Genomic DNA, 23557 nt, shown 5'->3' with positions numbered 1-23557 from the left:
GTCAGATGACTTGCTGGGTTCATAAAACCACATGTGGCTGAGTACAGATAGGATCTAAGCCTCCTGAGGCCCTGGCGAATGGCTGCTTTCTTCCTGCTGACACTCTGCTCCATCCCCAGGTCCAGGTCTTTGAAACCCTTCTCTGTCTCTCTGCAGAAATGCAGTGGGCATAGGCTCTGCAGCTGGACTTGGGTTCAAATACTGCCCTGTCACCCCCTAGACTGTGTGGCATAAAACATGTTATTTAACCTCTCAGAGCTTCGGTTGCCTCATTCAAAAAATGAGAAGAATAAATGAAATTTGTTGTAAAGAGTGAAGCTACATTGTGAAGAAAGTATAGCACAAATACCAACGCCTCCCCCAATTTGCCCCTTTCCCACATAGATCCCCAGAGGACTTCTGTGGACTTGTGTCCACCTACTTAGTATGCTAGTGTCTGCCAGTTCAGACTCACACCTACACGAGAGCTCTCACGATGTACCTGAAGCACCTTCTCCCGATTCAGGTCCCCGGTAGAGGTTACACTCTTGCTGGTCCAGATGCCTCTTGGGTCACCAACTAGTTTCTTCTCATCTGGATCCACCCTTCCTATTATCTTACTATTCCTGTCAGCTCTTTGTCTCTCATTCCCTTCTCCAACACCCCAAACTCACTGCACTACCTAGTGTCAGAGAGGAATATCACAGGAAGAAACCCAAACCAAACCATCTTTGCAAATCCCATGACAGCCACCGCCCACCGGGTCAGGTAGGAGGGCAGAGCATCGTCCCTGTCCTTGCCCGAGGGTCTGTCCTTCGAGGGGGGACTTGGTCACTTCTCCCAGCCAGCCAGCAGCATCCCCTTCCTGGCCAGCAATTCCTCCCCCAGACTGCTATTAGAGTTCCTCTTTTGACCTCTCCGTCCGCTGCCCTCCTTTCCCCTGGAGCCTAGGCCTCTTTCCTGAGCCCAGCTATACATCCCACTACCCCACCATCACTCCCCTGGCACAGACTGCAGGGCCAACATGTCCAAAACCAAATCCAGGCTCTTCTCCTCACTATGCTGCTCGCCCCTGCTTCTCCCAAAGCCCCGTCCCTGCTCGTATCCAGTCACCAGTGTCTGTCAATTCCATCAACGAAATACCTGCTCGGCCTGCCATTCTCCACATCCCCACTGTCACCATTTTAGTCCTAACTGTACCACCTTCTAGGCCCCATCCTAACACATCCATCACTGTGGCCAAAGTGGTTATTCTCAAATGCAGACCTGATGTCACTCCACTGTTTAAACCTCTCCATTATCTGCCTGCTGTCCCTTAGGATCAAGTCCAATTCGCCTTTCAGGGGGCCTTGGAGATCTATCCCCGACTTCCATCTCCAGCCTTCTTTCTTACTGTTCCCTCCCGGGGAACACCCCCACCCATGCCCTCGGTGCTCAATATCAGTGGTTCTCAAAATCTAGCATGCATTATGATCACCTGAGAAACTGCTAAAAGCACAGATTCCTGGGCTTCCTGGGATACTGCTGCTGCTGGTCCCTGTACCGCCCTACACTCTACCCCGAACGCCTTTCAGTTTCTGCAGTACCAGGCTTTGCCATCAGCTCTTTGATGCCTGTTGCACCTCCTCCAGGACGACCGACCGCAGGCTGTGTTCCACGCCCCTCTCAGTTGGCTCTATTTCAGCATCTGTCACAAGGCATCACAACTGCAGAAACCCGCCCTCAACACATACAGACCACAGCAAGCTCCCCGGGGACAGGAACAGGGCCCATCTTGCTCACCTTCTGTCTCCCCAGTGCCTACCTAGAACGGTACCTGGCACATGCTTGAAAAATAACTATGAAAGGCATGAGCGGAACCCCTGAGGCTCTCGGTTAACCTGGGAACTTCCAAGAACGCTCTACCCCTATCCTAGACTCTGATGCTGAGATATTAATCCTGGGGCCTGAATCCTTTGTGACTTTCCATGAAAAGAAGCCTCCTGGCTCTGTGACCAACTTGACGAAAGCCACCTGATGCTGAGCCCTCTACTCTAGACAGGAGACAGAGGATGGAAGAAGTAAAGCAGCCCAATAAAAACATCATGGATCAGCGCTTTGAATCTGGAAAACCAAATTCCAAACTCCTGGGAAACCTGAGGCAGGTCTGGGGAGATCCACCTCCAACTGTCTGTGTAATCTATCTCTTGCTTCTGCCCCAGCCTGAACCTAGTCCTGGCCTCATGAATCTCCCTTTGGCACCTTCTGAGGAGGTCAGCACCCCACAGAAGTTTCCAGGCTACTCAATCTGAAGGCACCTGAGTACCTCTCTCCCGAGAATCAGCAAGGCAGAAAGGCCAGAGCAAGCATCTGGGAGGGATTTACAGAGCCTAAAGATGGGTCTCACAGAGTGAAAAGGGTCTGAGATAGTGGAAAGCAGAGGAGAACTAGGGAGGTAGCATGAACAGCCTCGGGTACAGGGAGGTCCCTGGATCTCTGCCTCTCTGGGGACATTGCCCTTTTTAGGCAGTTAACTAAAAATAGACATCAAAACCTTCACAATTCCCCAAATGAGCATTAATTTGCTGCCAAAGGCTCCTGAAGGGAACTTGGGTTGGTGATGTGTGGAGGGAGTACCCATCCTATAGACTGTTTCAGAGCAGGAGGTGGCCGAGAGGACCTGGGGACGGAAGGCTGAACCCTGCTGCCCTGTGCTGGGGGAGGCCCAGGGCTCTGGGTGACGTGACAACACCCGTCCCCCTCCTCTGCATACACCAGGCCCCTTCCAGTTCCTCCTTACAGATTTGTGCAGAAATAGTGGTCGTTTTCCCAGAATTAACATCTCTGGACAAATTTTCCGCACACACCACCTCATAGCAAAGGCTGTCGCATACGAAGAATCCAGAAGAACACTGCTCCTCTTTATTACTGCAAACACCCATCCGCAAGCCCCCAGGACAAAGAGCGTCAAGGTGGTTGTGAAAGAGGCAGCCCGGTGTGGCTGGGACTGCAGTTCCAGGATTGCCTGACTGGCGTCCTCCAATCCTCCCTGGGGAGGACCTATCCTGCCATTTAACTGGCTGGGAAGGAGCTGAAGCAGCAGCAGGGGTAGGTCACAGGAGGGTCACACGCATGGCAGGGTGGCGGGAGGTGACAGGCAGCATCATTCCTCATTGACCAAAACTTCGGTTAGAGTCACTGGGAGTTGGTGCCAGCTTTCAAAGACACTCATGAAAATACCCAAGCTTCTCTCCTAAGCTCCCATATCTTCCACTGTCAAGCAAATATTGATGCCAAGTCTCAACCTGCCCAGCATTTCCTTCTAGCCCTTTGAATCTTATCAGGATTTAACATTCCCCATGACCTGGAGAGAATATTTAAAAGAAAGATTTGATCCTGGGGAAATCTTTTCAGAAAAACTGGACACTACTTTTGACATCCAAAGATGCTTTCATGGTGACATGACTTTTGGTTTCAGAGAGAGACATATATAGAAGGTCAAAGCAAAGATATCTAAAAGCATCATAACTGGGGATGGGCCATGGTGGTGACTGAAGCCAAAGTGACCAATGTCAGAGGTGAAGCTCAGGCCAAGGCCAGGCATGGACTACAAAGGGGTATCCCACCTGCGTCTCCCCCAATCCCAGAGCATGGTGGAGGCAGGGACCCTTAAAGCATGGAAACTCATGAATCCGTTTGAAAAATCAAATACTTATTGTATCCCTGCTTTGAGCCAGGCACTGGCGTTTCAGAGATGGAGAAGCCCTAATTCCTGTTCCTCAAGGTGTAGAAGTGCCCTGTGGATGCCCATCTATCTCTTTTCTAAAAGACCATCCGCTCTACAGACTGACTGGAGGAATCCCTGAGTCTATTATCATACTAGCATGGTCTCAGCTGTATTTTCTGAAACCATTTCTTAAGCTCCATCGATGCTTCCTTCACACAAAATTCCATTCAGATTCCTTCCAGCTGGAACACCCTAAGCCTGGGCCTTATGGGTAAGGCCTCCTTCCCGTCAGGATGTTTCTGCTGCTGTGTAACACAACCCAGGCTGGCTGTAGCTTTGACCCTTCACCCATCAGATGACACCGCAGGGAGTTAGCTGCCCTCATCTGAACTGCGTCACTTAAAAAAAGTATTTCATTGAATGGCCTGATGTCAGAGCTGGAAAGGCCTGGGGTCAGTCGGAGAGAGAGCCCATCTGACAGGTGAAGAAGCCAAGGTCCCAAGGGACAAAGGGCTTTGGCTAAGGCCCCATGTTCAGTTAGTGGTAGAACCGAGACTTCTGTCGCCTTCTCTCTCAACCAGGGGCTGTCTGGCTACGCCTTGTCCCTGAGCACTGCTCCAGAGCTGGACAGAGTAAATAGGCATCTGGAGGCCCATCAAGGGGGCTGCTGCCCCCCACAGCCACTCACCTCAGGGGAGGAGCCTTGGCGCTTCCCCCCTGGCCCATACACTTTGCTCCTGTTCTCGTCCCAAAGGTGGGAGATGACTCCCTCTGGGCTGGAGGAGTGGATGAAGTGTTCTAGGAATGTGGACATCAACTGCCCATCAAGCAGGGGAAAACCATCCATAAAGGATTGGGACAGTTGACAAAAATTGAACATAGACTGTGGATTAGGTAGCAGTATTGGTTCAATGTCAAATTTCCTGATTTTAATAACTGCATTGTGGTTATGTTCCTAGGAGATATACAATGAGAAATGTAGAGGTCGAGGGTATGATGTCCCTCATCCATAAATGGTATCTATATCCATATGACGAGTATACATGCATGAACATATACATACTGTATACATATCTACATGGTATATAATGAATATATATCTATACGAATATATGATGAATGACAAATATATATGAATAGATAGAATGACAAAACAATGGAACAAAAATGTAAATGACTGGTGAATCTAAGTAAAGGATATATAAAAGTTTCTTGATTTCTTGCAACTTTTCCGTCAATTTGAAATCATATGAAAATAAAGGTATTAAAAATATTCCCATTGAGAGGCATGTAGCAAATACCCTGAAAGGTCTCGATCCAGGCAAGCATGCCAGCTGTCGCCCTCCTTCTCCCACTAGATCTAGTGGCAGTCAGACCTCTGCCCTCCACACGGGCCAACAGAAGCACTGCCCAGGCTTGTGGGGACGGCATGAAGTATGTATGACTCTGAGGCTATGGCGAGGCACCCAGTGGGGTGGTTGTGGCAGGAACGTAGAGCAGGTTTGGCCTCGTAGTTCCACATCTTACTAGCTGTGAGACCCTGGGCAGGAAAATTTAGTTTTCTAAGGCTCAGTTTTGCTCATCTGTAAAATGGGAACAACCATTGGTCGCTCAGGGTGAGACTTGCCTGAGGTGACATAGATCGAGCGCTTAAGATGATGCCTGCAGCACGGGTGCTCAATAAATGCTTGTTTTGTATGTTTTGTATGATGATGCCCTGAATTGGGTGGCTTCCCAATATTCAGTCTAGCACCCGTGCAGTTTCTCCCTCACAATGTTATCATTCTTCAACCTAACCACGTTCTTCTCCTGCTTCATAACGGGGCCCAGAGTCTCCCTCATCCCAAATCTTCCTACACGACTCCCCCCCGACTCCTGTACTTGTGAGTTGGTGTCCTGTAGGTTAACTGTTTTGTCAGTTTTCTCTCGCCCTGCCCCCAAGGTTGGGCAGATTGACTTGGCTTTTCTCTCATGCTCCCCAAGGCTCTGCAGCGGCGGTGCTCCCAGGGGCTCTCAGGCCACAGTGTGGACGGGCGCTGTCCACTCTCACACCTGACAGCTCACTTACAGGGCTGAACACGGGAGCTGCGGAGGGGAGGGTGCACACAGAGGGATCTGGCCACAATCTGTTTGACAAGAAAAACACTCAGCTTTCCATCAGTCATTGGCAGGAAAGATGGATTTCCTGGTTAGATTAGGTACTTCCCAATCCTTGACAAAAATGAACACACATATACACACACACACAGCCAGATCAGGGACACGAATCTCTGGGCTTTCTCATGGAATCAGAAATATTTGGGACCGGAGAAGGCAATGCTAAGAGGGAAAAAAAGCAAGCTGCAGAGGTGTACAGATGGTGTGATACATTTGCAAATGTAAATGCACGGAAAAAAGTAATTGTGAACATATTTGAGGAGGTGAGTGGAATTGGGGGTACATGAAAGAGGACTTTCATACTGTACTTGGTATATTTCTATACTGCTTAAAAATGTCTCAACAAGAATGCATGCATATTTAACTCATGTAATTAATAAATAATACAAATTACCCCCCAAAGTCAGAAAAGAACTGGGGGTACAGACCTAAAAGACACTCCCTTCATTTCCTACCTCTGGGTAGCTGCCTTCTCAGGCGCCTCCAGAGGGTAACAAGTTGGGTTGATGGGAGGCTTGGGTGGATGGGCAGGCAGAGGGGTTCACAGTGGCCATTACTATACATGGAGACACACACTTGCATTCCTCTGGGGGTAAGACGTCTGTCATTCCAACATGAAGCCTCTCTACACAGAGTGAAATTCCCCTTCAGCAGATGAGCAGTAGCCACTGGAGTTAATCCACTTGTGAGCAGAGGTGAAACACTCCGCCAGTCCTGCCCCTCTCACTGAGCAGCCCTGCTCAGTAAGCCCCTCTCCTGTTCTCTCTGCGGGGGTAAGATCCGAGGCTTCTAGCCTCCACACTTCAGAGCACAACATCTTGCTCCCTCCCTACAGAGAGTGGGGCAGATGACTGAGATACTCTTAGGACCTGGGCATGAGGGGCCCGGACGCGGTTCCACAGTTAACAGAGGCAGGAGAGGAGACCCCATCTGCTTTTCAAGACCAACAGTGCCAGGGCCCTGGGCTTCCCTCTGGAACAGCTGCTTTCCAGCCTTACCCACTGCACAGTGGAATGGCCCACGAGCTTAAACAAACACTGCAGCCTGGTCCCAACCCCAGAGATTCTGATTTAATTAATCTGGGGTGCAGCTCAGACAAGCTGTGTTTTCAAAAGCTCCTCGGGGTGGCTGGTTAGCTCAGTTGGTTAGAGTGTGGCGCTGATAACACCAAGGTTGCCTGTTTGATCCCAGTATGGACCAAAGAGCTGCACCCTCCACAACTAGATTGAAACAACTGCTTGACTTGGAGCTGATGGGTCCTGGAAAAACACACTGTTCCCCAACAACAACAACAAAAGCTCCATAAGTGAATCTAATATGCAGCCAGGGTAGAGAGCCCTTGCTGTAGAATTGGATGGGGATAACTTGATTGGGGTTTTCCATGGCCCTCTCTTCTCTAGAGCAAAGAGCCCAGGGCCCTGGTCTGCTCATGGTCTCCAGGTTGTTTTTCTCTTTCACAGCTCTCCTCTGACCCTGCTAACCTCCCTCAGGACTGCACTGAAATGGATGTGCCAGAGCTAAGGACAGGAGGCTGCTGACCTCTCAGCTCAAATGCCATGCACCCCTGCCCCTGGGACAGGTAAAGGACCTGTCATACCCCTAATGCACCTGCACTTGGTGCTCTTCTAAGATCCCGCATCTGTTCTGCTCACACTTCCTGTAACTAATAAAGCATGGGCCTACAAAATCCTTTTGTAAGATAAAATCATTAGCCCATGCTTACTTGGTTTTTCTTAGAACTGCTTATGCACTTCCAACAACTTATTAAAGGTCCACTCGATTATCGGAGGCTCCCTGCAAGAGGCTAAATATCCATGAGAAATTCTTGTTCCGATTCGGCTGCCCCAACATACTGAAGGCCGAGCATCCCACACGGCCTGGCTGGTTATGTGTGCAAGGAACCCAAGCTTGTCATTAGGAAGGGAAATACATTGCTTTGAAAACAAAAAGTAAAACTAAGTCACAGAACACTGTGTTGTAAAAGAAAAAGAGAAACGGCCTTTGAATGAATCAAGCTCAATCACTTCCCTCAATTAGCATGGGTAATTAAGCGCTTGGCTTGTTTTTGTTTTTGTTTTTAAACATAGAAAGCTTGTGTTAGCATTGTTCAAGCAACTCCACACCCTCTGTTAAAACTGGAGGATTCAAAGCATAGTTCTAACAAAATGAGACCAATAATTAATCAGTAGTGGAAGCCAGGGCTGCTGCTTTATGACTTTTGTGGACTCTAGGCACTTTTGCCCTCATTGACCTCTTCCTCCATTAAAGAGAAAAACCAAAAAATATAAATATAAATACAGAGAGAAAGAGAGAGAGACAGAGAGAGACAGAGAGAGAGACACACACACATATATATTACAACTGCACTGGTATAAAGATGAATATATTAATATCACGAATTAAAACAATTCCTTTGACTTAAGTTTTTTTTTTCCTTCTAATTTTACTAGATGTTAGGATATTTTTGTGGGCCTGTAAAAGCACTGTGGCCCCTAGGCTCTTCGCTTAATAGATAATTGGGCCCTGGGGGAAGCCGAGATCCACAGAGAGGGAGCCAGCTATTTACTCACAGGAGAAGCTCCTGGCCCCTTACTATTTATAGCACAGCTGCAACTTGATTCTCAGAGACTCTGGTGAGGGCCTCCTATGAACAACACACAGCACGCGTCACCCTGAAAGGGGCATGCGTGAGCAGGCCAGTTGAGCAGCCCTCAGGGGACTTACAATGGAGGTTGGAGGATGAGACTGGACACATCACCGTGATACTGTGAAGACAGTCAACGGCAGAAGAGAAGAGCTGAGCGCTACAGGGGCTCAGAGGACGGAAGAGCTACTTTTGGCTGGAGCAAGGACGAGATCGGGCTCGAGGTGGCTTTTCTGTGGGAGCTGGTCCCATGAGACAGGTGTCCCAGGAGGAGAGGTGCCAGAGCAAAGGCGTGAAGGCACACAGAGAAGCCCAGTGCATACTGAGGGGTTCAGGGGTAAAGGAGTTGGGGGATAGCACTTGGAAAGGGGGCTGAGGTCAATGTCAGAATGTGTGCATATGTACGGAGGTGCGCCAGGGCAGCTAGGTGGGAGAGGTTCACTTTCATGGGCTTGATAAGACTCTGGGGGCTGCTGGACACTCCAACTAGGATGATAAGATCAGAGCCCCATTTTGAAAGGTCTACCTGGCAGGAAACTCACCTGGGAGAGATCAGGAGAAGTAGAAGGGGCCTGAGTGAGGCTGAGGGTGGACATGTGTGTGTACCACCACTCCGGCTGTGGGGAGGTGGGCGAGACATGGGAGGGGCTGAGAGAAGGCCGCTGGCTCCATCTCCAGCGGTTCACCGGGTGAGGAAAGGGGCCAGGCTTTCAGGAGTGCAGGCAAGGAAGCAGGGGCGTGGTCCCCAGTCCTGGGTTGCCGAGAAAAGCTGAACAAGTACTTACTCTCTGTTCCTAGCACGGGAGGAAGAGAGCTCTTGGGCCTCCGGGCTTTCATCTCTGGGGCCTTGGCATTCTCACTGGCGGGAGCATCTGGAGCAGAACAGGTGACAACAAACATTAGTTGGCAGCTGCCCAAGGAAATGAGCAGAGGAGGCATCTCAATAAAAATCCCACCTCAACTAAAATGATAGCCCCTTCCAGCCACTCCCTCCCCCACCCCACTCTGAGGGCCCTCAGTGCCTGCGGCCGGACTTCTCTCCGCAAGAGTACCAAAGAAGGAGCTCTGCTGCACTGGGCCTTATAAATCAGGTGGAGAGAGCACAGTTGCCCTGGCAAGATGGATGGACAGGCTGTCCTGGGAACTCGTTAATGCTTTCCCCTCTGCCGCAGGCATGTGCTGCCAGAAACCACATCATGCAGGGCAGGGGGAGAGTTGGTGCCCCTCTACTCATCTCCCCCCCATCCTTTCCCTTCCTTGGGCCTTGACTCTCTGGGGCTAAACCGTCTGGATATCCAGAAGCCTGCTCTGTGTGAAGAGGTCTCTCGTACAGAGGAAGGAGGGGACAAAGTCCCTGTCCTTGGGTTCATGGTCTGGAGGGAGCTTGTAGCCTCTGATTTCCCAGACTTCCTTCTACAGGTGGGTACTGACAGTCAGACCTCCAAACCAGACAAATGCCTCTGAGCAGGAGGCTGGCAATGCCACCCCCATTCTGGACTGAGCCTTGGGCCTATTGTGGGGGCTTCTGCATCCCTCTCCCTCCCCAAAATGGACCCAGTGAAACCCTTTGGCAGTAACCTGTGGGCAGAGCCGAAAGGGATGAGTGCACAACGCCACAGGCCTCTCCTCCATGGGCACGCACGCTGTGGATAATGCCAGGGAAACCCTCCCTGGTCAGGGCAGCAGGGTAACACTGCCTTGCACTGGGCTGGGCTGAGCCAAAAAGGCCCTTACTGGGCCCCAAGGAGACTAGACTTTAGGAAGATGAGGGGAAACCACCCAGGGACTCAGATAAGAAGCAAGGGTACGATGCAGCTTGCTGAATGGTTATCACTATGCTCCAGCGTTTGCCCCACAAGGAGCTCTCTTCAGGGACCGTGCTAGGAGGGAACCTCCCCGTTAGCGCCCCTTCCTGTCCATCCTTTTCCTGCTCCTGAAGAGAGGAAGCTCAGGCGGAGGAAGAAGGAGGTGGGACTTTCCAGCTGAGGCTTCAGCCACATTCCTGTGGCTTGGCTGGGTAGGAAGGGCCATCTTGCTGTCCCCGCCTCTTGGACAGGGCAGTCCTGGCTGTTAACACATGCTCTCTCCTAGGGGGTTTGGGGTTTGGGCATGGGGCCGTAGAACTAGGGGCTAGGGACATACCCTTCCCTGGCACTTGGATTCTTGGTGCTCCCATCTGGATGTAGTGCTCCTTCTAGAGGGCATTTGAGTCTCCTTCCTGCTCCAAATGCCACGGGGAGAATATGATCTGCCCGTGTAAATCCCTCCACACCAGTCAGGCTTCCTCCCCAGGCTAATGCCTGCCCACTCCCTGTTAGCTGGGTAATCCAGGGGTAGAGGCCTGGGGCAGGTATCATCCAGGCTCACAGCACACAGGTCTCCAGGGAGTCAACCCAGAGCTGTACATGTGTAATTACAAGAATGATTAAGTGTAGGCTTTAAGTGGAACTTGTAGCAGTAAATGACAGGGCATGGGGCTGAGGGAACAAAGCTGGAAGAAATCCTTTTAAGCAGCACCTGATAACCAGGACCCCTTCTCTACCTCCATTCCCCACTGCATGTTATCCTTCTGCCACCTTCTTTAAGAGCAAAGGAGCCCCAGATGGGGAGTCAGGGGTCCTGCCATCTGGAGCTGACACTGCCTGTGTCCTGTCTCCTCAGTGGGCGACCCACACACCAGGTTCCATGTGAACATATGGAGGAAGAGGAAACGCCATGGGAAGAGGATGATTTCATTTTCTCACATTGGGTTTCCCCCCAGGCATAGTGGCCATTCTCAGCTACAGAAAAGCCCTCAGTACAGTACAACTTTTGTCAACGTCTGTGGTTCTCAACCTTGGCTGCACACTGGAAGTACCTATACCTAAGTATCGCACTCTTCAGATCCTGGTTTAATCGGTTTTGGTCAGGGCCTCGGTGTCAATATTATCCAGAAGCTCCACAGATGATTCTAACATGTTGCCAGGTTGAAAACTCCTGGTCTCTCCCCTCTGGGGTAGTGGTGGTGGTGGTGGTGGTGGTGGGTGTATAGAAGTGGGGTTGGGGCACAGGGAAGGTCTCAGGGGCTATTCCAAGAGACAGAAAAACCTGTCAGTCCTTTCCTTGATATTGGGGAACAGGGTACCATAACCAGGTGTAAAGGGTTAAGTTTACAGTTTCCTCTCTGATGCCCTCCCAACTTCCCTTCTTTCAAGACCAGCACTTCTGACATGCACCAAAGACAATTTAAAGAAAGGTGCAACCCCCCATAAATAAAACAAATAAAAAATAAAGAAAGGTGCATCCAGAAATTTGTTTGTTCCCCCCACTTTCTCAGGAGAGAAGGACAGGGCAGAGCATGTACAGACATTTCTGTGTTCCTTGGCTTTAGCACTCTCTTTGCCGTCTGTCTCTTGGTGAGTTCTGGGACACCAGAAGAGGGAGATAAAGAAGAATCAGGCTGCTGTTTTTTTATTTCTTAATGGATGGGTAAACTGAGGCATAAGCAAGCAAAGGATAAGAGGCCCAGTTTTCCTGGGTTCCTGAAGGACGGGAGACAGGGCTGAGATTCCTCCTCATGGGGTTGGGTGGGGCTGTGCTTCTAAGCATCCTTAGAGCAGGACCAAGAAAGGAGCGTTCTAGTTTGGGCTTTGTCACCAGCAATCTTGGGCTGGCAGGCAAATTATTTCAAGTGCCTTGGGTCTCTATTTCTACATCTATACAAATGGAATGCCTCTTATTTTCTCTGTTATGAGGCCCAAGGGAAAGAATGCATGGAACAGTGCTCTGGAGAGCAAAAAAATGATCCTTTACTATTAATTTATTCCTCCTGTTCACTGTATTTCCTCGCCTCCTTCCAAATCTGCTTTAAAATTCCCCGTCTTCAGAAAGTCCTCCCTGACTGGCCCCTACCACACGTTTCCTGCGTCGGTGCCTATCCTCTGCTCTTGGGTGCTGGCTTTACACTGACGTGTGAGTGCACTTCCCTGCCATGTACTCTGAGTCTTGTTTTCAGAAGTTCTGTGCACCTTATCTTTCCACGTGGCCAGAGGAAAGGGGCTCAATTTCCCTTTCACCAGGCACACCCCCAACTTGGAGTCCTCTCTTCCCTCCGCAGCAGCCCCCTGCCCCGCCCCGCCTTGGGGGATGTGCGTGCATCACGAGCCACTAGCCCTCCGTGAGAACCGCAGCAAGGAGTGGGCTGAAGGACCATGTGCTTAATCAGAACCAGCTTTGCGCTGACACAGCTGCCCAGGAGATAAAAATAATAGTAATAAAAGTTTAAGAGCAGCTTGTATTTTCTGTCTATTTTAATCAGTTGGCGATGAAACTGAACTCCATTTCTAGATCTGGGCCCCATGGCTGGAGTCCTTTGCTGGTCTGGTTGTGCCCCAAAGAAGCATGGGGGAGGAAGATGGCGGCGGGGGACGTGGGGGGCCTCCACATAGAGAGGAAAATGATTCCTTATATGGACAATGCCTCACCCCTTCCACTCCTGGGCTAGCTCTGAACTCAGTCCTCCAGGGCAGTTTTTCTCTTCTGTCTCCCCCAAGAGGTCCGTTCCCTGGGCTCTAACCCCAGGTAGGGGGAATGAGGTGTAGATAGACTTTTGAGGGAGGGGGGGGGTACAAGCTCCCAGAAGCCCCAAGAGAGGGCAGGATAGAGGGGCTGGCCTCCCTCTCCGACCCAGAGCAAGCAGCATGCTGCCATAATCAGGAGAGAGAGTCCTGTTAGGACTTCCTGTCTGTGCCACTTGGTGATGGTGAGTCCTTGGGCAAGTTCCTGAATTTTTCTGAGCCTGACCTTCTTCATCAGGAAAACAGGAATAATCACACCCCAACAGAGGAGTGAATGGGGCCTAAAGTCATAGTTGGCATTTAATGGATACTCAGTCTGTGCCCAGCACGATGCTAAGTGCTTCATATACTTGTTTCAGGTTGAACCATACCATTTGCCAATATTCAAGTGTTTTTGACCTACTAGAACAGCAATTTTGTTTAGTTCAACCTAATACACGTTGGCTGCCTAAACAACAAATGCGAAAGTGGGAGCAGACTTCTGACTATGGCAGGGCTGAGGCCAACAAAAGAAGGGTGGGCTGAAATCAGCTCAGCGACAACCAGCAAGTGGCCATGGTGGCAGCTGGACCGCAGTGGTTAGGAGCCAAGGCTGGAGTTTCAATTCCCACTCACCTGCGTGGCTTTCAGCAAAATGGCTCCGTCTCTGTATGCCTCCAATCGGGCTTTTTGACTATCACTCCCTTAGCGCCCCCCTTGTCATGGTTACCAATGGCCTCTGCATTGCTAAACCCAATGGCCAATGCTCAGGCTTATCTTACTCTACTTGGCAGCAGCAATTGATGCATTGACCTCCATCATTCCTTTCTTATAGAAATGATGGCCGTTTGGATTCTGGGACACCCTTCTGTCCTGGGTTTCTTCCTGTCTCACTGGGAACATTCCTTCTCAGTCCACTTCGCAGGCCTGTCCTGCCCTCCTTCTCAATGTTGGACTCTGCCTCCTTCCCTCCTCCATCCACAGCCACTCCTTAGGGACCACATTCAATCCCAGAGCATTAAATGGCCTCATATGTGCATGGTTCCCCATATCCTGCTTCCAGCCTTGGCCTCCCTCCTCAACCCAGATTCATCTAAACGCCTGCCTATGCGACATGCCCACTTGGATGTCTAATAGGCATCTTCAACTTCACATGCAAGGAACTCTTGCTTGTCCCCTTACCCGCTGCATTCTGATCTCAGTAGGGGGTTCCATCATTGTTCTGCACTCCCCAGGAAAACTAAGAGTCACCTTAGCCTTCTCTCCATTTCTAATTCATCAGCAAATCCTATCAGCCCTACCATCAAAATAGATTATAGATCTGACCATCTCCCTCTTCTTCCAGGGAACCTAAGCGGCCATTGCCTCCTGCCTGGGCTATTGCAGCAACCTCCCAGCAGGTCTCCATGTTCTCCCTCTTACCCCTTCTGGGTCTGGTCACCACACGGCCACCAGCACGATCCTTTATAATGCCGTGCTATCCCATCATACTTAGAATAAAATCCAGTTTCCTTGTCGCAGCGTATACGGCCTGGCAGATCTCGTCTTCCTCCATCTCATTTTCCATCTCTCTGCCCCCCAGTTCAGGCTTTGACACCCTGACTCCCTAGTTCTGGGAATGCCTCAGGCATCGTCTCAGTTCAGAGACTTTGCTCTCACTGTTACCTCTTCCTTCTGACTTCTGGGGCTCCTTCCCTAACTTCCTGCAGGTCCCTGTTCAAATGTCACTTCCTCAGAGGAGTCCCACGGCTACCCTCTCCCATAATGGCCTTTCCTCCCCTCTTACCCCACTTGGCTTTTTTCAAACATGTGAGATTGCCTGAGATTTTGTGATGTATCTGTTCATCCATGTTATTGTCTCCCCCTCACTAGAATGTAAAGTCCCCGAGAGCAGGAACTTCTGTTTTGTCTGCTGCTTTTAACTTCAGCTCCTGGAGAGGTGCCGAGCACAGGGTGGGCACTCATATATTTGTTAAATGCATGATGGCATGGGTGCCTACTACCACACACATGCACAACCCTCCATGGTCGCGAAGCCCTTGATCTCCCTGGCAGCTGAGGCCAGATGTCCTCAGCCAGGTGGCTGGGGAAGGGTAACCTCAGCTGGAAGGGCTAAAGAAGCCCGTAAGGGCACTGAGGTGTCTTCTGACTCCTATCTTGGGATTTTGGCACAAGGGGCTTTGTTTCCTTTCACCTGGTTGGAATAGGAGGGAATGGGTCACTCAGGCCAAATGTACAGAAGGACTTCTCAGCAGGAAAGGCTATTACTAAGGGGGGCTTGCATCTCTTGGAGAGTGGACACTGCCATGTTATTCACTAGACAGGAGGCCACACCACTTGTGGAAAGGTGCAGACTTTGGAACCAGACACACCCAGGTTCAAGTCCTCCAGGGTAACTCCCTGTGCAAGGTGGCCCCAAGGGTGTGGCATCTGGATCCGAGATACCCAGAGACACCGTATCTCCTGAGCACTGTCTTTGTGACCTGGGAGGGCTGCTGACCCTGTTGACTTTTGGTTTTCTCAGTGAGAAAGGCACTCTGCCCCGCTAATGCATAAACTAAAAACGCATGAGTCTCTGGTCATGGCAGGCCTTGAAGGTCAGCTTTTTCTCGTCCTGGGTGAGTTTTCTGGCAAGTCCTTACCCACTCTAGGCTTTAATTCCTTTCTGTGGTACAAGCTGGCACTGGCTTTCAGCCACACTTGGAAGGAGGGGAAGTGCGACTGTAATCAAGAAAGAGCGCAAGAGCACCCATTTTCTGAGAGAAGACACTCAAACATCATGATTAAAACAGCAGTCTATGCTGCATCCTAAGGGCTACCTCCCTTTGTCTTTACTGTAAGAGGGCAACAGTAGTGTGGTTAACACAGAACAGCCAATGAGTCCAAGTCATTTTTATAAGGTCTTAAAATATATCATTATATTGGCCATAGATATATAGTCTTAATGATGTTTGGCACAGGCTGGGTGAATGACAGTGAGCGATGTCAGGGGGAAAACTGACAGCAGCATCAGCTGTATTCCCCACCCCTAGTGAAGAGGGACCTTACTGCTCCTGGGGAGAAATGCAGAACTGGTCCTATCCAGAGCTCAGGCAGGCAGCTGCAGATGGAGAGAGACTGGAAGATCCCATGGTGACCGGGCTTGAAAATTCAGTCATGGCTACCTCATATGGCAAGTAGTTTCTCAATGTATTTTCATTCATGATTCATTTTCAGAATCTAATTGAAAACTATGGATCGTCTCTTCAGAAAAATGCTCTAATCCACAAACACAACATGTTGTCTATAATTTCAAAGGGTAAAGAGACCCAAGGGGATCTCTGAGTTAGATGCTATTGCCTTGGGGAGTGGAGAGAGCGGAGATCAGGAGACAACCATGGAGAGGAAACCTATTCAGCGTAGTAGAGCACAGGAGGGGAAAAAGTGCTCAAAGGTGGCAGAGGAGCAGTTCACGAGGCTGCAGTCCTTTACTACTTGCCCAGAGGTGGCTCTTGATGGAAAAATCAAGCTCAATGTGGCAAGAAGCCCACCTGCATGTAGGACACTAATATATCTCCATGTATAGCAACAGGGAGAGGAATGGGTGTCCAAGGAGGCTGCCCTTATTCTCCCTGAAAACAAACTAAACCAAACCCAACTGAGAAGTCAGTCCTGTTGTCTCAGCTGATCTCCCTCAGATCCTTTTTCTAGCTTTTCTCCTAAGACCCAGCTCCCAATCTACAGCCTGAGGCCAAACCCTGCAGAGGCCTTTTTGTAGGAACTAGAGATAAATTATGAAGGTCATCAAGATTAGGGGGGAGAGTAAGAGAATGAACTAGAAGGAGACCTATTTATGGGCAATTTTAAAAGCCCCATAAGTTGCAGAATGGATTCCCTGAAACTTTTTAAAAAAGAAAAAAATCCCCAACTGTATTCTGTAGGGGCAAAGAAAATTTTATTTTGAAAACAAAGTTCGGTTTTAAAAACAAACCATTTGCCGTTTCTCAAAAAGGTGCTGACGTTTTGCAGATAAGGAGAATGAACTGCTGTCTTGCCTTCAGCTAGCAGTGTAAACAGGACTCAGAGAGGCCAGGGATTGCAAAAGCAGGGAGATAATCTCATTAGCTGAATGAACTTCCTTATAGATTGGTTAGAACCAGCATGGGTCCCACATGAGCAATGGGGCTGTCAGAAATAGGGTTCTGGGGTCAAGTTCCCAGAAACACTTTTTTTTTTTTTTTTTAAACTGCAGCACCTTGTATAGAAAGAAGCAGGATCTGCCTGGGTGGGTGACAGCCCAGGTCACACACAGAAATTACCAGCAGCAGCAGCCCCACCCAGAACCTCAAAGCCTGTGTCTCAAGCCCCTCCCTGAACTGACCATACACTGTAACCCATGAAATCTGCTCCGTTAGTCTCAGAGCCCCTGTGGCAAATACATTCACATTCTCCAGGGAGACACACACTATTTGACAATTGCAGCTTTACTGTTGGTTGGTGAGAATTTAATTTGTGTTGCCATCGTGTGTATTTTTTTAAAAAAGGTATTTCTTTGTAAGACTTTCCGTCCTTCTCTCTCATTCATTATGTACCGCAGATCTCGGCTTTTGTGATCAGGAGATCAGATGATAAAACCCAGAATGGGGACAAAGATTCTACCATCTCAGGGAACGGCAACGAAATAGGTTAGGATTTTAGAGCCCAAGTGATCATCTTCAGCAGTCAGGACAACAAAGCAGGTCTTTAAGATGCCTTCTTCGGACACTAGTTAACTAGTGTCGCTAATGGTTACAAGCCAGGCATTTCAAGGGCAAGAACTCGTTTTTTTCCCGAACCACCTTTTTTGACAGTTCTCAGCAAATAACACAAATACAAAGAAAGGGCACGGGACGGAGGCCCAAGGTGGGATTCTGGCCTTGGCGTGGCCCTAAATGGGCCAGGGAACCTCACGCAGAAAGCTTCCCCTCTTTGCTCCACTTTGAAGTCTCTAATTCTGAGCTGCACACAGAGCGGAGCAAGAAGAGTCTCAAACACGCTGCCTGCATTTCCTCAGGACACATCGCAGCTCCTCACAGCTCCATGTTGCCCCTTCCCCACACGGAAGCCTCACGCAGACCTGGCAGGCCTCTCTGGCCCCAGTGTCTCTTCCTCTGCCTCTGCTGCACTATTATTACTTTTTCCTCTTTGCAGAGGCAGCCCTGTCCCCTCTACAGGAAGACACAGTCCCAACTCACCTCCTGGATGAAGTCTCCCCACATGGATCCCACTCTGCTCCCTCCTCCTCACGGGCCAGTCCTGCCCGCACTGACACTTGTTTGTTGCGGCTTGTAAAATACTATGCAGTCATTTTCCTGTGGGTGTGTCTTTTCTCCTCCTGCCCTGTGCTCAGCTTCCCTGTTCAACAAGGTCCCGTGGGTTGAGGCCAGGACTGGGGAGGGCAGACGGCAAGGTGAGCAGCTCGTCCTCCCAGCCAGGGGCGGGGCTGTGAGGCCACCTAGGGCCATCCAGTAGGGCTCCCACTTTCCTTCCTGCCACTTTTTTGGGGAAAAGATGGCTTGACACCCGCAAAAGGAATGCTTCAGGTAGGGATGGTAGCCTTAGGTGCAGTGCTGTCCAGGTCTGGTGGGACAGGGAGGATGTCTGAGAAGTGGGACCCTGTGTGTGGCGGCGAGGGGTGGGCACGACCTACCGTCCACAGTGACTTGGCAGGAGCACTCGGCCTGGCCAGCGCTGTTCTTGGCTACACACTTGTACAGGCCTCTGTCCTCTGGCAGTGCCTTCTCGATGGACACGGAACACAGTGAGCCTGGGGAGGAAGAAGAAGAACTGTTGAGTGGACCAGGTATGGGTCTATTACCTGCCCTGGAACCTGAAGCACAGCAGGTGAGTGTGAGTCACATGGGGGGCCTCTGGGAGCCCGGAAGTGGAGACCCTGTGGGAACCAATCCCTCTCCCCACCGAAGCCAGGGCCCTTTCTGCTGATAACCCTCATCCAAAATGACCGATCCCTAAACATACTCCCTCCTGGTGTTTACCCCCTCCTTTCCAGAGAGTTCTTTTACAAGGACATAAAATAAAAGGTATAGAAAAGGGAGAGAAATAACCTCTGCCGTCTCATACAATGGAAGGAGCAGATGGACATAGGCCATGCGCACTGGGACACCACCGAGACAGAAACAGCAGACAGGCACAGGTTTACAGACCTGTGCTAGGAACAGTGGCAGATGAGGGGGTTCTGCCCAGCTTACAGCAGTGATTCTGGGAATGCACCTTAGGGAAGGGAGTGCTGAACAAAGAGGTGGGTGGGGGAGGGCAGGAGTCCCTGTCCCGTGGGGGCAATGGCCTGGGAGAAGGTTTGCTGGGAGAAGAAGGTGACGGCTGCCTGGGAGCCTGGAGCTGGCTTTTCAGGAAAGGTATCTGAGCTGAGAATCACGGCCAATGCTGGGAACTGGGCTGGCAGAGGGGCACTCTGGGGCTGCCTCACTTCGGTGTTGGTTGTTTTGCTCACTCAGAGCGGGGTGGAGATGGCCTTGTTTCCCCACAGACTTTAACCGGGCCTTACTCCCGCCCCAGCAAACCTCTTCTGGCCTGGTTGGGAGCATGAGGAGTCAGGCTGGGCATACGCAGGAGTCTGGGGTCTGGTTCTTGCCCATCCTGGGTCTCCCAACCCATGGCTGGCTCCTTTTCTGGGGGATAACCTTGGGGGTTTCCCTCATGTGGGAGAGGCCAGTTGAGGACTGGGCCTGCTGGGCCAGGTTGGGAGACAGCAATCAGTACCCTAGTTCCTGTCTTCAGATACACAAACAAGCCAACAGCATGGCGTTGGGCCCAAAGCTGCCCGTTGTCCAGGCAGCAGTCATCACACAGGGACAGAGCCAGAGCCACGTGCATCCTGCTGCCTGGAGCCACGGGCTTCGGCCACCTCCCTTTCCCCCTGGCTGCCTGGCACGAGCCATTGGCCCTGGGTGGGCAGAACTGTGTGCATCCCAAGTGTATGGGTGGGGTGGCATGGCCACAAGCAAGGCCGACAGGCACTGCTCCCAAAGGGCCTTTGATCTCAGGAAGTTCCCTCACCCCCATTGGACAGATGCACAGACTTGACCAACAAATACAAGAATATTCAGAGAGAGGAAGGATAATGTCAATTCTGCCCAAAGAGCCTCACTGAGGCTGAAAGAGAAAGCAGAGGCATGATAGTTCCTTTTACTTCTTGGTACCCGGGCATGTCTTAAACAGGGAGACCTTAGTCCTACTGACCACCTCAGGCAGGATGGCTGGTCTGCAAGCCCTTATACACACCCTGCATCTCGGGAAAGGCCTCACTACATTCTCCCACAGGGGAGGGCAATGGGTCAAAATCCCTTTCACTACAGGAGACAGAATTTGCAGAAACTGCCACAGAAAAGATTTAGGTTAGATTTTTAGAAAGCCCATCATGACAGCATGAATTGTGAGGCACAGGACTGAGGAATGGGGGTAACTATCTTTTAGAAGGAGAAATTTCCATTCATCTGGGAGGGCAGAGGAGGGCAGAGGTGACCTGTAGCCTCCAAACTCGAGGCTTAGAGGAAACAGACCCCATCTTGCAATTTCCCTTCAGTCTCACACGAAGGTTCCCAATGGACGTCCCGCTCAAATTCTGCATGGCCTTCCAGTTCCAGGCCCCCAGCTGCCTTCAGCCTCAAAACAAAATGGCACAAACTGCGAAGACAGTAGTGAGACCACAGGACAAGTGGAGCATTTGGACTGCAGCCCTCGCCCCCTCACCAGGGAACGAGTCAGAGCAGGCAGCCTTTCCAAGCCGCTCAGAGCCTGGACCCCTGGCCGTGTGCGTGGGCTGGGGGAGGGCCCCCAGGCAGGCTTGGAGCCTCAGCTAGCCCAGATTGAAGACTCTGGTATTTCCTGTGGGACAGCTTATTCCTGACCTCCCGAAGAAAAAGAACGTTTCCCAGCGTTTTTTTGAGACGCCTCAGCCTGGTGGGGAATTTTGAGAGGGAGGTGAGGGGGATGGGAGCGGTCACCATAGAACCAGGAGTCCAGTGAAAGGCTCAGCCAGAACTGTCCGTGGGGCTGTGCCCTGAGGCTGCCCTCAGTCCGCAGGGCCTCCTGACCCGGTTCCCCTGATGTGTCTGGACAGTAAGACTCAGCTCCAGGTCACCTCCTCAGGGATGGTACCTTCCATATCATTCCCTAAGCCCCCCAGGCACAGATGGACCTCTTCCAAGCCCTGAGTTCATCTTAATCAAAACATGTCTCTCAAGGCCACTGCTGAAACCTATGCCCATCTCCCACACTCGCTCTCGGAGGGCAGTGACCTTATCTACTATGAATGCTTTTTTCCTGGGCCTGGAATGCAGCCACAGTAAAAAAAATATTTGACATTCTGAGAATGACAAAGGCACATTTCTGTAGCAGGTGATCTTGTAAGAGCTATGCTAAAGAAAGTCATGAACATTTAATCAAACATAACCTACCTTGAAAAAACTAATATACAGGTATACCTCGTTTCATTGCACTTTGCTTAATTACGCTCCACAGGTGTTGCATTTTTTTTTAACAAATTGAAGGCAAGGCCCTTTCCCGGAAAAAAAATTACGACTTGCTTTACTGCGATACTTGCTTTACTGCGGTGGTTTGGAACAGAACCCATAATACGTCCAAGGTATGCCTATAGTTTCTAAAAGGAAGAAAGAACTCCTAACTCAGAATTCTTTATGAGTGGATTGTGCCTACAATAAAAGGGGCTAGAACAGTGCCTCACACATCATGGGTGCTACGTAAATCCTTGTGTTTTGTAGGATGAACTTAACACAGGTTTTGGAAAAGCTTTTGCAAGATCCCACACTGAAAACGATTAAAAATGAATCATCCGTTAACAACGGCAACAAAAATGAATCTTCCTTATTAGATTGGGAGAAATGTTTGCCAGGAGAGAAGCCGGGCCTGGGGACAGGAACCAAGGCACAAAGATGAAAGCTCCTTTCAGGGGCAGCACAGAGCCCGCGTGGCTCCCTGGTCTCCCGGGACTGGGCTGAGGCCTGGGGAGCACTGCTGCAGGTCCAGAAGAGGTCTGGTGTGGCTGCCTTGCAGGCCTGGAGGGCAGGCCCGACACTGTAAGTGAACAGCATGCACCTTGCAGCTCTGGGGGATATAGGAACAGGAAGGACCCCTCCCCATGTCCCTCCGAGAATTAATAGACACTCCAACTGACTGCACTGCCATCACTCCTTTTCTGCTCTCCCTGGTACTAAGTGGGATGGATATAATCCTGTTTTGGGGAGCTTGTGGGCTTCAAGCCCCATCCAAGCCACAGGTTCAGAGAAGCCCCCTTGAAACATAAACAGAGCACCCACTAAGCAGCTGGTTCGCAGACATACACGTTGATGTTGGGGGAGGAGAGCACGAGAGTCTCTCATGGACAAAGGCTGGTGACAAGAGTCTGGGAAGGCATCCTGGAGGAAGTGAACCTTGATCTTAGAAAAGAAGACAGCGCAGGGCACAGTGCAGTGGAGAAAGAAGGGTTCCAAGTCGGGAGGTAACGGTGGAGAGGATGCTGTGGGGGGTGAAGGGCCAGAAGATCCACACAGCCACACCCACCCCACCCCGTATCTTCCCCCCTAAACCACCTCAACCCACAGCTTCCTCATTTCTACTGATCCCTTCACTGTGACCCTAGCCGCCCTGACACTGAGGCTTAGTGGTGTTCACTCCTTCCTCTTCTTTACCCCTCGGTTCCCACCCTTCCAAGCCAGGCAACAGGTCCCGTTAATTCTGTCCTTGCTTCTTGAACTAGTTATTTCCTGTCTGGGCCCATGGCTACCTTGTTAATCCAGGCCTTATCACCTTTCTCCCCAAACTTTTCAGTAGGCTCCTTACTTGTCTTTGGGCAAGGAGTCAACAAAAGCCCCTAAACCCCAGCTCTGTGTACACTGATCCTCATTCCAAACTCTTACATGGCTCCCTATTGCCTTTGAAATAGAGTTTCTTAGCATGCTACAGGGTGGGACGAGGCCATGCCTTCCTCTGCAGCCCAGGCTGCGCTGTGAGCAGGCCTGCCTCGCGGCTGCGGTGCCCCTGTAGCGAAGCGCACACCCTCCCTCTTCCCGGCTGCCAGCCCTGGCCTGCCTTCAAGGTTCCGATCAAGGGCCAGCTCTTTCACCACCAGCTTTCCCTGCGGCCCCAGCACTCAGCTCCCTCTCCTTCTGCTCCCAGCAGCTCATCATCGGCACTTGACTGGAATAGTTTAATCACTGTGCGTGTGTGTCCTCGCTTTCTATTGAGAGCAGACCCACTTACACCTCTCTGAGGGCCCTACTCCCTGCGGTGGGGACCTGCTGAAGTGCTCACCGAGAATGTTTTAAGATAGGCTTTCTCCTGGGTCTGCGTTTAACCTAGGATCTTGAAAACTTGGATAGTGAAGCTCTGAAGAAGGGGTGGTGGACAGAAAGTGGGGCGGGTATTTTGAGACAAGGCACTCTCCCTACCATGGCAAGACAGACAGGCCTGTTTCAGGGTCTGCTTCCTCCGCTGCAGGGAAAATAACCAGAACTTTGGCAA

At 50.7% G+C, this 23557-nt stretch overlaps 1 protein-coding gene across 3 annotated transcripts in view; it reads right to left on the bottom strand.

Annotated features, from left to right (window-relative positions):
• The window catches only part of MYLK (myosin light chain kinase), a 123124-nt gene that overhangs the window by 52484 nt on the left and 47083 nt on the right, over positions 1–23557 (bottom strand). For 2 of the 3 annotated variants that reach the window (XM_019652518.1, XM_019652524.1), the window contains 2 exons: positions 18690–18806; positions 9272–9358 (listed from right to left, as the gene is read on the bottom strand). In XM_019652518.1, the coding sequence (XP_019508063.1) occupies positions 9272–9358; positions 18690–18806 (204 nt within the window). Of the gene's footprint in view, positions 1–9271; positions 9359–18234; positions 18312–18689; positions 18807–23557 lie in introns of those variants that run through there. The other variant, XM_019652531.1, reaches the window with a different exon arrangement.

This window comes from Hipposideros armiger, unplaced genomic scaffold (assembly GCF_001890085.2).
Source record: "Hipposideros armiger isolate ML-2016 unplaced genomic scaffold, ASM189008v1 scaffold_8, whole genome shotgun sequence".
In the NCBI taxonomy this organism is placed as follows: domain Eukaryota; kingdom Metazoa; phylum Chordata; class Mammalia; order Chiroptera; family Hipposideridae; genus Hipposideros; species Hipposideros armiger.
This window is presented reverse-complemented; position numbering and strand designations above follow the sequence as displayed.